General features: G+C 31.6%; 1 protein-coding gene and 1 long non-coding RNA gene across 3 annotated transcripts; one reads left to right on the forward strand and one right to left on the reverse strand.

Annotated features, from left to right (window-relative positions):
• Positions 1-205: 205 nt before the first annotated feature.
• LOC114183955 (COP9 signalosome complex subunit 7-like) lies at positions 206-8575 on the reverse strand. 2 transcript variants are annotated; one of them, XM_028071163.1, is made up of 9 exons: positions 8322-8575; positions 7700-7775; positions 6327-6415; positions 4383-4472; positions 3571-3612; positions 3383-3453; positions 2773-2908; positions 1112-1155; positions 206-550 (listed from the first exon to the last, which is right to left on the reverse strand). In XM_028071163.1, exons 1-9 carry the CDS (start codon positions 8475-8477, stop codon positions 529-531), a joined length of 726 nt encoding a protein of 241 aa, XP_027926964.1. In that variant the 5' UTR covers positions 8478-8575; the 3' UTR covers positions 206-528. The 2 variants fall into 2 exon arrangements, with proteins under 2 accessions (XP_027926964.1, XP_027926963.1); XM_028071162.1 differs by having other exon boundaries at positions 3568-3612.
• A 903-nt stretch (positions 8576-9478) lies between these two features.
• Positions 9479-11463, forward strand: LOC114186078. Its single transcript, XR_003604970.1, has 4 exons — positions 9479-9629; positions 10602-10677; positions 10812-10921; positions 11000-11463. It is a non-coding gene; the product is annotated as an uncharacterized LOC114186078 (long non-coding RNA).
• Positions 11464-13076: the final 1613 nt, after the last annotated feature.

The raw sequence follows: 13076 nt of genomic DNA on the forward strand, positions 1-13076 counted from the left end.
GTAGTTAGTTTGATTGTTTATATTTTCAAAAAAAAAAGTTTAAAATCTATTTTCAATACTCTTTCTTAATTTTTAAAAGGAAAATAAAATAAAATTCTCTTGTTTTGGTCTATTATTTTTCATTTTTTATTGCTCATAGTTTTCCATATTGTCTCCCATTTCCATCCTCTAAAATTAATATTTGAACAAAAACTAAAGAAAATGATGCACATCCACAAAGAGGGAGTTCATACGAGGCACAATGCAAAACAAAAAACAACATACCATTTACAAACACAAAGAAAAGGCCACACCACCATACACTTGACGACTATAATGGCTCAATAAGTAGCATCAATTTCCAAAAAACAAAAAAAACTGGAGAAATAACAGGTTTTCCCTTGTTCTTGCCTCTTATTGTGGTGTGGTAGACAAGTTCAATATCGATTTGTCTCTAAAAGATATATTGTGAGTTGAGGCTTGCCAAGAATAAAAGTGAGCAAGCTACTAAAACACCAATCCAATTAACGTCTTCAACCATTGCAATGTTCAAAACGTTATATGCCGCTTCCTGCAAATTTCCCAAGCTTTATAGTAATACAATACGAGAAAAAAAATTATTTATCTAAGAAAAAATGCTCAGGTCAATTACATTCTAGCTTGAAATATATATACTACAGAAAACATACATATCCAGCTTCCCTTTGCAGAGGGAAGGGTGAGAAAGGGTCTGTAACTTATATTCTAATAAATATTGTATGTGGAGATTAAAGAGGTTAATTGCAGTCAAGGTGATGTCATGACGAGTTAGATTATAAACAATAACTTTTTATTAAAACAATTAATCAAAGTGCCACGTGTTGTGTCGTACAATTTTTTATCCAAATTTACCCAAGATTATATACTTTAAAGTAACAATGTTGGACCTTTTAGGGGACATTTGTTCTTCATCCTAATATCTTATGTTCATTAAAAGATGGAAGGTAGGAAATTCACAGATTATAAAATATACGAGGACCAAAATCGCTGTTTTTAAAATTCGGAAACTTAGAGACCAATTTTAACTTCATACATATTTTATCCATTTCTTAAATACTCAGACTCTGCTAAATGCAAAGTTGTCTAAGAATACCTCTTCCGCAGTTGGTAGCGAACTTCATCATCCTCTTGACGGGCCTGTTTACAGTGTGAAATGAAAGAAAACACAACAGAAAGAAAAGATCTGTATATTGTAAACGCACGTTAAAAGAGAGCTACAAGAGAGGGAAACTGAACTACTATAAGATGCATTTAATGTAACAAAGACATGTCGACCATCATATCCCCACAATAAATTATGACAGCCAATTATCAGTTTGTCTCGCAGACAAGGTTTTATATTATTATCAAATGAAACTCCAAATCCTTGTATACGATACTCTTGATGTTGAATGCCGCATACAGCAGCTATATATAGCTAAAAACTTTAACTGAGTGTTTTTTCTATTCATTACAAGCATAACGCAAAATCCTTGTCCAACACAATTGCCCTCAAAATTTAAAGTCAATAGAGATAAAAGGGCTGGTTGGGTACGATATTTATGCAGACAGTTAGTATCTTAGAATGCTATATATATTTCTGGCACAATTTTGTTTCCCTCCCTCGTAATAATAAACGCTTTTCCTCATAAACATCTTCCAGTAGCCAAACTGCCCCATCCAGCAAAGAAAAAAATATACAGTGGAGAGATTCAAGGAACTGACTGACCAACCCAATTAAACTACACTTAATCAGCAGAGCGATATCGTTTTTCTCAAATCCGGGCGTTCAATTTTGATTACTAAGTTATTTTTTACAGAGTCCTGTTCAAAGTGAGAAATAGTGGCATCAAATCCAATAAACAAAACTAATTGTTATCTTTTTGTTTTTTATCAATTAATAAAGAGATTGAGTTTTTCTCCTTAGATAAAAAATTCTGTACAAATATTTTGTAATATTTAACAGATACTTACTGGTTCCATTAAAACATAAAGGCCGTGTTAGTAAATCAGCCATTAAGAAGGTTTATATCAGAAAGAGAAAGACCGGTAACAGAATATTAGAGTCATAAGGTTTATTAAAAGGAAAAAGATTTTTTTGATAAAGTTTTAACAATGTCCACATGTCCATTCAATTGGATCAATATTTTTTTTAAAATAATTTATTATGGTTTGGAAAGAGAAGATAAATGTTTGTTGAAGACTTTGTCAAAGTTTGTTAACAAAAACTCTCTCGAAGTATCAAAATCCAATACATGATGAGTTATATATTTTTTTTTTCGGAAATTTGTCATAACCATTTCCGTTTATGAATCTACCTACTATTGAGCTACAATGTGAGGATTGATTTGAATAAGATTTCCGCTTTTCTTACTAATTCTGATCCAGCTCCGTCAGAATTCCACCAATGAATGACCAAAATAGGTACTTACAATCAGCAACAATGAAAAAAAGATGTATCATGATCTCACATGAAACTTCTAGGCATTCACCAGAATAAAAATGGGAGAAAATTATAGAATGGATTTGTTGGTAGGTTTGACCCTAAGTGTGCTAATTGAGTTTTAAATTAAAGAAAAGACGCCATCCAGAACAAACCCTTTATACAAATTATCCTGCTTCCCACAGGATACATACATCAATTATGGGATTGGACTACAAGTTATATACAAGATCAAAATTACATGCAAGGAATAATTTATTGGACATTTCTCATCTGTATCAGGGAGGGAGAGGATGCTGAGAAAAGAAAGTATGAAAATAAACTCAACTGACCTTCACAAGATTATTCTTTACTTCTTGTAGATTCTCTTCCACACACTTCTTCCGCAGCTTCTCAATTTCATGCCTAGCATCAGTCAATTTTATTTCCTCTTGAAGTAAAACAAGAAGATTTTCTGATCTAGACAACCTATGGATCCCAGTCATAAATTATATTTCAGTAGTATTCAGGAGAGGAACTCTATCACATTCTAAACATTATCAGAATGTACATAATTACCGTTTTGAAAAGTTCTGAACCATGAACAAGACAAACAAAAATGGTAAGCAAAAACCTAAGAATCAAAAAGCTTTCTATAAAATACAAAATTTGAGATATGTTGATAATTGGAAGTTGAAACTAACTTTAACATATCTTGAATGCTGAGAAAACTAGAATACGGCCTATTTCCAAAAGAGGCCATACTCCAAAATTCAATATTCCGAAATAACAAGGCAGTGAAGTGACAGGTTTGCACTGATATTACCACTATCCAGTCTTATTAACCATGTTTATCATTAGATGAGGCAATTCAATTACTTTTTTCCACATACAGGTAGTTAATATACTAATAATCAGACATATGATCAAATTCAATCTCCTACTTGAAAAAAAATGCATCACCAGTTGGAGAGTGTCTGTATCATACTTCCAAGGTTAGCAGGCGTCAAGTCTCTACATACAGCAAACTGGACCTGAAATGGCCCTAAAAAGTCAACTAAATTCCTATACGGAACTTATTAAATTAAAAAGCAAAAGGGAGTAAAAGTGAAATTTTTAGAAAATAATAGATAATGATTGGCTAGGACCACAAAGCATTGTCGCAGATGATCCAGCTTTCCTCTTACTAGTCCCTGATGAAATCCACAAAGCTTATTAATGACTATCTTACATCTTCTGCTGAATGACTAGACAGAAAATGTTATAAAAGAAAATAGCATAAGCCAACAGATAAAATTCAAAATTAGCAGAAGAAAAGGTAAAATTAAGTAATGATAAATATATTTATTTCACATTTATAATGCATTTTATCATTGTAGCAGAAGAGAATTAATAGATTAGCAGAGGATTAAATGAAAATTATAAAACAAAAAAAAGGGGGGAAGGAAGACCATTTCATGCAATGTATCTCTAGGCATTAACAGTATAAAATAGATCAATCACATAACCATTGCAACAATGTTCTCAGATCCCCTACTAGCTGTTGCTTAGATTGTAACACCAATTTGTATTTAACACAAATAATTCCCTTTATATGCAAAGATCTTGTACAAAGGTACTAAAAAAGATCTTGCAAAGAATAATACTCAAACGTCTCCATTAGTTCCTTTAACAGATTGTATGTGATTTATGAAACTACTACGGTTTTTGCTGATGTTTTCTTGCACAAGAATTAAATATCGGCAAAGTAGGTGTGTTATACTCTCTCCTTTTTCCAGTAGAAAGATTTGATGTTATTATACCCCGAACTCCTCTCCCTGTTCTAGTGAATTGTTTTATTATAAAAGCAATGAATAAATAATCATAAAAATCATAATAATAATTGCGGAAATGCACATTCCCTTACTATTACCACATTTGAGTTTGAGCAGAAGTATATTATCTTGAAGAGAATGATGCCTACCGGGTACATGCATTCAACAATCAGAAAATGTTGAAGTTCACTAACATTTGTCACATCTATCTCCTGCATCAGTTGGTCATAGGGTAGTACCTAAAGAAAAATAAACAAACATTTATAAAAATTGATTACAAATGTCAAGAATTAAAGAGCTCAGTCTCCAAAAAGCAAAAGTTGATAGAAAGATATTCTCCAAGTCTAACTAAAAAGAATATATTCTCCAAAGAAGAGAAAACTAATTTCTCAAATAGTCTTAAAGCAAAACACCATGGACGAATCATGACTAAAATGATAGCAAGCCCTTAAAGAACACAGACATGCCTAAAAGCCCTCTTGGCTAAAGGGATAATTGAGTAGTAATCTGCATGGTATAAGTGTAGCACATATTATAGGGCCGTTGGGTCTTCCTTGCTATAAGAAGCTTAGTACACTGTCAGCTTAACTTCAGTCAGGATGCTGTTAGCTTAGTCAAGGTTAGTGTCATCGGTTAAAACATCTATTTTCTCAATATTTTTTGGTGAGTGTTTCTCTCACGTTGAAGTGGATCATGGATATTCTTCAGTCACCGTTGCAGAGGTTACTCTTTTGCTTAGTATTATTTACTAGCTAACGTTAGTGAGTGTTTTCTTTGTCAACATCAAGAGTATTTTTAATCTGGTCAAATAATTGTCTTGGTTGATGTTAACCGGGATTATTTTCAATTAATGTTTATCAGCGTTGATTTTATCAACTTTAATAAAAAGCTAGGTCTTGATTATTTTTTGACCAACGTAATCAGGGTTTTCTTGACCAACAATGGCTGCACTATTTTTTCTGTTGATGTCAGCCAAGGCTTTTTTTAGCACCATTGAAGTTAACTTTTGGCTAATGTAACTCAGTTTTTAGTCAACTTTAATAAGGGTTATTTTTGCGGTTGACATTGTTGAGATTATTTATCTTCAATTGTAGGCAAACATATTTACTAATTGAATCTTCTTGACCAGTGTTGGTGAAACTATTTTTTGTTGGATGTCAACCAAATATTTTCTGTTGTTGAAGTTTATAATGATTACTTTTTGTAAATGTTTGTAAGAAATTTTTTATTGAGGTCACTAGTATTATTTGGTGGTAATTTTTTTTATTTGATAAATTTGTTTTTTATAGTAATTGAAATACTTAATTCAAAAAGTAAAATTAAAATTCAATAAATTTGAAATGAAACCAATTGAAATCTAATGTGTTAGAATTTTTTTAACTTTTTGAAATTGTAAAATTCTCTATTTAAACTCCTGTCAAATATAGGAGCATCAAGAATGAATATGAATTTTAGCCTTTTTTTTTTTTTCTAACTTGTTTACCGTAGTTTGCCCTACTTTATCTATCACAAAACCTAACCACATAACAGATCTAAGGGTAAATGGGGAGCACCACTAAAATAGGCGAGTATTAAAGAGCACAAGATGTACGCACATTGGTCAAGAGTCTAGCAAATGCAATATATCAAAATGGATGACGAAGATTAGAAGGGTCTGCCAGCACGTAACAAATAGAATACAGAAATTAAAGCATGACACCATTATCAAGTCCACCACATTCATATGGAAACTAAACAGGCATTATAACCATCAGGGCATAAACACCTAAATTCAGGATGTAGCACATTACTGCGAAGGCGAGGGGGGCTGGAGAATCACAAGGCAGACACAATAGAAATAATTCATTTTTCACCTAAATATATACGTGAATTTCCATTGATAACATTACTTACAACCATAAGGCAAGTCATCTGGGTAGAGTAGGTCATGTACCACTCATTCTCACATTATAATGGTTAATGTTAGTATTTGTTCCTAACAGTTAAGTGATCACCTCCAATATCCATGTAAATAGTAACACAAGATAGCCAATAACAGTGGGTCTAATAGGTAATACCTCGTATATCACACCGATCCAAAAAAAGAAGAATACCTCGGACGTGCTAGCCAGTGTAAGAACAGTGAGTTGCTTAAGCTTGAGGATCTGATCAGGTATCAATTGCGGAAGATGACCAGCATTACCTACGAGCCACTTAAACATTTTAATAAACACTAATATTTTATTTTTATTTACATATAAGTTAATAAGGAAACAGAGATGCTAAAAGTAAAATAACAAAATCATTACATGAAGATAAATGTACGAGTTTTCCTTGCAAACCATAAAGTAGAAACTAATACGACGTGTATAAAGGCTTCTTATATTCAGGATACATCAAACTTAGCACAGTAATAGTGGGCTATGACTGACAAATCACAAAATGAAAAATATGCTTCTGTTCCAGCATACATACATTATATTTTTTAGATGAATTATTAAACTTCCATGTCTTAAATGATGTAAAGTTTTGTGATTAATATAAAACAATAAAAGTCTGTTCTACATTTCACAACATTATTTGTTTTATTAATCACAAAATCTCACATTTCTTACATGGACAACAAAGCAAGATAATAAGACAAGATAAAAGTTACATCATCTAATTAAAAAAAAATTAAACAACAAGACTCAATTGAAAAATATAAATTTTTTGACTAAATAACAAGGAACTAATTTAAAAATACCTAATTTACAAAGAGCTTAAAACTTAAGTAAGCCTATTTAGATTCACATGTTCGTATAAAGCTGGAATATAAACCCAGAATGTTAAAGCATTAATTAATAAACTAGTGATGTTAATAAAGAATGGGAGTTCAAGGCAATACGTAAAAAATAAAAAAACCACCACACCATATTTGATGGTGCTGCAGCCAATTCCAAAAACATGGCAATGACGTTAAAAAACTGTAATATATACTAGCAACTAAAATGTCCTGCAGATTTGTTTACGGCAAAAAGAACTACCAATTAATATCAAGGGTAATAAACATAAACTAACCGAAAGTAGGACAAATTCAAATACAGTATAAAAACACAAAAAGGAGGAATTCTAAAACAATAAAATAAAAGTCTAAAAATAATGACAAGTAATCAAATGTGTTAATATCACTAATATTGGTTGTCAACATATGATCCTCGTTTGTTTTCCTTATTTTTTAATCACCCTTTCATATCATCTAATAAAAGTTACAACTTCCCATATCAAGTCGCCAACGTCCAGTGTTTACATTAAGAATTATAAATTCAAAATTCATTATTCACCATGAAGATGTCAACAAATAGTAAAAGATGGATGATTTAATTTGATCTGACACATCAACAACATACTACTGTTGGAAAAGAAAAACAAACAACGAAGGAACGCAAATAGCCATCATAAATGTAGGGAGGGAAAAAATAACATAAGAGTAAATCCATAGGCTTACTCGTGTAATCACTCCATGTTCCATATGCAAAAAACCAAAGCATATCAAGATAAACAGAATTCTCAGTTGCTTTAAGCTGCGAGAAATCACGAGTGAAAAAATTACAGCAGGACATATAGGAACTATTTCACAGAAAAAAAAAATGGCAAAAACAGTACTCTCATGTTACTCACAATTTTCATATTAACTAAAAATGAAAAACAGAAATTCCCTAAAATAAATTATGCATTTATTTAATAATAATAATAATTAAAAATGTTCGTCATAAAACAGGAATACACGATCAATTTTGGAGCTAATGTCACACAAATTTTCATATTGCCTCAAAAAATGGCAATAGAAACCGCCGAAACTAAATACTGCGTTTATAATAATAACAACAACAAGAATAATTATTCGTATTAATATTATTATTATTTAAAGTACTAGCCATAAACCATGATCAATTTCGCTGCATCCAAAATGCAATATATCACAGCGAACACGAACGCCTTGAATCAATAAAAAAACACCAGAGAATTATGAAGTCAAGTCAGTCTTGCTTTTCCAGTTCTCTTCACATATCGACTACTATCACTTTTAGAAGCAAACAGTGCGGAGAAAATCGTGAAGAATGAAGAACCTGTTGAAGATGTGGGAGGTAGAGAATTTCTGAGAAAGTGAAGAGGTTGCGGTGAGAAGTGGCTTCTACAAGGACGGAAGCGAGGGCGTTAGCGTTGGAGGAAATAACGGTTTTCCACACGAAGTGTTCGATAACTTGCGATTGCAGCTGCTCCATCTTCCAACAAAATCAATCCGATTTGCTTCCGTTTCGAATTTGAATTTCGCAGAGTAATGGTAGAACGAGGAGTTTGCTCGCTCTTAACTCTGGAAATGAAAACAAAACGTGTTTAATGAAGCTCAACATACTTTTATATTCAAATGTATAAAAAAAAATTATAAAAATTGCTTAAAATATGTATTTTAAAGGCTTCAGTACTTTTTTTTATTCATGATGTTTATTATGGATTGTCGTTATTTTTCATCAAATATTTTGAATGGTTCTTATTTTTTTAGTATTCGTTACGAATGATATTCTTTTCACGTTGTGAATAGTCTTCAAATTTATTAAATATTTAAAATGATCATTATTTTAAAAAAAATAAGAATAATTTTAAATATTTAGTAAAAATAAGACCATTCACAGTGAACACTAAAAAAATAAAACAAAAAAGATATTTAAATCTATTTTAAAATAACCGAATGTCGTAAGAATACAATAAAATAAACTTTCCTATAAATATATATTTTTTAAATAAAGTATTTTTTATGTCAAAATTATGTGAACCCTGATATATATTTAGAAAAATTAAAACCAAACTTTTACATTTTATTAAAGCCAAATTTGTTTACAAATATCAAAATAAATTGTTCTATAAAAATGTTTGAGAATGTCGTAAGAGTTTACATCGAAAGTAAATTCAATTCAAATTGTTACTGTTTATTCATCTCGATTTAAAAATAACTACATGCCATCTACATTAATTTTTATAAATTTAAAGTAATGTCAACAAACAAGTCTCTTGTTACTCGATCGTTGTGTCGAGTAATGTTATGAATTTTGAATTTGAATTTTAATAATTTGAACATAACAAAATCTTAATTAGAACATATTTCTTAAATTTAAAATATCTATATATCATAATTATATACATACAAATATTTAAATATTTATTGACTTAGAAGGAAAATGCACTTTATTGATTTATTTTGTAATTGCATAACTAACGCGGCCTATTGTCTCTCGGCGCCACAACCAGGTCGTGTTGTTATGATTCCTTTTGCATTCCAAAACCTAAAATGATAGAGATCGATCACCTTTGATGTACGATTCACAAAGCAACACCGGAGCGGTGCAAGCAACCGACGATGACGCCTCCGGCAGCAAATTGTTCGCACATCTCCTTTTGTCTCTCTCTTTTTTTTTTTCTTTTTTTGCCTAAGACCAATGCATATGAAGGTTTTTAGTTGGTGAATTAGGAACGGGTTTATCTAGAAGCTGCTTTGTTTTTCTAAGCATGTTTTTCCCGCGCAAAAAAGGCATATGAATGTGATATTTTATTACGTTTTTATCAGTTTATTAGAATTGCTTCATCCTTCCCACTTCTTCTTCTGCCGGTGTTTAGATTTTAAAACTAATGAGTTTTCCGTCATCTATTCTCTCTGAAATTTTAATTCGTTATGAGTAAATATTTTCTTGCACTTCTTGTTTTTTGGCATTGTTTGCTTTCTCTAGATTGCTTGTCAGAGGTGTTGTGATAGAAGGTTGTATTCAGACCTGGCAAGATGGATATTGTAGAAGGGTAATTTAGATGATTCCTTTTGAGGATTCTAATGTGAATAAGCATAAGCACTAATCTTGCTGAATCTTGTCTCATTACTACTGAATGAATGGTTCTTTAGCGGCATAAAATGCTTTTGGTTTCTGATGAAATGTAACTCTGTATTATGTAAAAGAGAATGTAGATTATTCATGCATGGCATGCCATGCTCAAAAATTAAAACGTGTTTTTGAAAAAACATTGATTGGATAAATTTATTTTCTTGGTTGCTATCCTATTTTTTTTCACCTCATACGAATATTGATTGCAGCTCATGCATACTGATCCAATTCTAAGTGAATGTTGATCCCAAATAGCAATCTGATTATGTGTACCCTCCTGTTCATTAATGGTAAAAGTCATGTACTATGTACATGTGACAATCCATGTGACATTGGTTCAGATAACTTTCATACTTGATTTTTGTTTTCTCACTTGTGGTCACTATTGAATTCAGCTTTTATCAAAGTTTAAATGAATTGCAATGTGGTTTACCATTAGTATTGTATGATAACTATTTCATCTCTATAAACTGGCTGTAGGTCATGTGTGCAAAAAGGGATACATGAAAGATGACTACATTCATTTATTTGTGAGAAACGCCAATTATTAATCGAGGTAAGACTTATGCTCTTTAAGGTATTGACTTGTTTAAGTTCCTGCTCTTCAACTTAGTAGTTTGTTGGTGCTTTTGTATTGTTTGTGATTATTACTTTGCTCGCTGGGCTGTTATTTGGAAACTTCTGTTTCAGTTTCTTGATGTAGAGAAGAAATTAGATGAAGATGCCCCTGTAAAGAACCTGTAAAGAAACAGATATTATCACTCGGAGCAGGCTTTTACGCAACATATTTTCAGTTGCAGGTGCCTTCTTGTGAGTTCTCTTAAGTACTTCATAAGTTCTGTTTAAGAGCTAATTTGCTTCTACCTTTAAAACTATAGGTTTGCTATGTTTTGGAGACATGTGGATTGAGTGAAGGTTTGAATTGAACTAATCCAAAGCTATTGCATTTAAATCTTGTTAAAATCTTATTTTGTGTTTTAACATGCTATGAGGACACTTTTCCCTTTTGTACCTGTTGGTGCTGCTGTGCTAAATGCTTGCTGACTTTTAATCTTAATCTTTATGAGACAGAATATCATACCTTGTGCAACACGGTACAAGGAGATTAGGAGCAAGGACTAATCTCCTTCTTTATCCATGCATATTATCAATGCAAAATACATTTGATTTGGGGCTTGATTAGAGAACTCTAGGCCATTTTTTTATTTGCTTTATCCTCTTGTTAAGATGTTTACAATTCTGTCACCTCTCTTTCTATCTCTCATTCTCTTGTTTACAATTCTGAAATCCTGTTACCGTTCATAAATAATTGATTTATTTGGAGGTATCAGCCACTTTTAGGGAGAGATTAGAATGATTATGGAACCTCTGGAAGTTCTAATTAAAAAAAGGTTTTAAAGGAAGTAGTGATATTTTATCCTGAACTTCTTCTGTTCTTCTCTTGTAAATTTCATGTGTTGTAATTTTCATTAATGGCAATAATTCTGAATTTAATTATTGGACAGCAACCGCAATATGTGTTTATTTAGACAGCTTACAAAATAGAATATGTAACTGACGTTTTAAAATCACTTTGAAGGCAATACTTCTCAATTTTATATTGGAAAGTGATAACTTGTTCCCTTTCACAGTTGATAACATTTAACAAATGGAAAATGAGCGGAAGAAACCAAGTTTTAGCGTGAGAATTCTTAATTTTCCTTTTCTTTGTATTTATTTGTGTGCTCACACACAAAAAAAAAATGAAGGGTGAATATGAGGAGTAGCTCTATCATAGTTACTCTTGGAGAAAGATGATCCGATCTCCCTGTATATAAACGTGGATGTGTATCTGGTTTAATTTAAACTAACTTCGTATCTTTCTTGACCAAAGCATGATGAATTGATTCATTCTGGTATTGTTATCTGTCTGCCAACTTTTATAATTGTAGAATGTGTTGTGATCAACTTGGATCCTGATTCCACTCGTGCATTTGTTGGTTGGTCTTCCTAAACTTTTTCTACAACAATTTTTTCTCTTTTTTTTTTTTGTATGAGCAGGTTAGAGCCTTCAAAATTTCTGTTTCTACTTCTTTTAGGTAAATAAAGTACGATCTTCTTGGCATTAGTTCTATAACTCTATAATAACAAAGTTTAGTACACATGACTTTTAAGTTTATTCTACACCAAATAGATATGATATGTTCATATAATTACAAAACATAAACTCTTACAACCATACTATTAAATAACTAAAAGTGAAAAAACATCTTCAAGATTTTGTCTCCAATGCTCTAGTGACATCATCTCCAAGATCATCATAATCTTCATCATTATCAAGCTCTTCCTTTGTTGATAAATGTGCATCGTCAGCATTGGCATAAAAAACAATGATATCAAGATCAAATGCATGTGGAGTTGTATCAATCGAACTTATTCCAGTTATGTCAGCATTTCCTCCATCACCTTCACCTTCAACTTCTTCAACCTCAACACTATCACCATCTTCATTTATCACCCACTTTCTCATATTTATTGAGTGTAGTGCCAATATCTTTCTCCAAACTGAATATCAGAACAGTCTTCCCTGGTTTCTCACCATCACCCCCAAAAGAATTGTAATTCACCATTCTCTAGGAAGCATAACTTTCTTACAATATTTTGTATTTTCCATAGAAGAAAGTCCTCTAGCATAATGAAAGTCAATAAGTTGAAAATTAATTTTTTGCCTTTATGCAACATCCTCGATCAATCTTCTCATCTACATATATACAACCCTTCTTTTACCTGAAGATCACCATTCTGAAATTAGTTTCATAGTGCAAATAGGGGGTTAAGGTAATATGCAGTTGCCTTGAATAACTCTCATTTTTGCATCAATAATTATTCGGCTACCTTGAAATTTGTTACACTAACATTCAACTTTAAGGTGACTGTTTTTCCCCTGTTTTTACTTATTTTTCTTTATGTTGGATC

This window comes from Vigna unguiculata, chromosome 5 (assembly GCF_004118075.2).
Source record: "Vigna unguiculata cultivar IT97K-499-35 chromosome 5, ASM411807v1, whole genome shotgun sequence".
Classification (NCBI taxonomy): Eukaryota; Viridiplantae; Streptophyta; class Magnoliopsida; order Fabales; family Fabaceae; genus Vigna; species Vigna unguiculata.

Bases quoted from the DNA above. Each gene is read 5' to 3' on its own strand.
- LOC114183955 (XM_028071162.1), bottom strand. From the start codon at position 8,477: ATGGAGCAGCTGCAATCGCAAGTTATCGAACACTTCGTGTGGAAAACC. The intron at 3,454-3,567 runs GTCCTAGCCAAT...GGGCCATTTCAG, and splicing joins ATCTGCGACAATGCTTTGTG to GTCCAGTTTGCTGTATGTAG. The intron at 551-1,111 runs GTATTCTTAGAC...GGAAATTTGCAG, and splicing joins CGCTACCAACTGCGGAAGAG to GAAGCGGCATATAACGTTTT.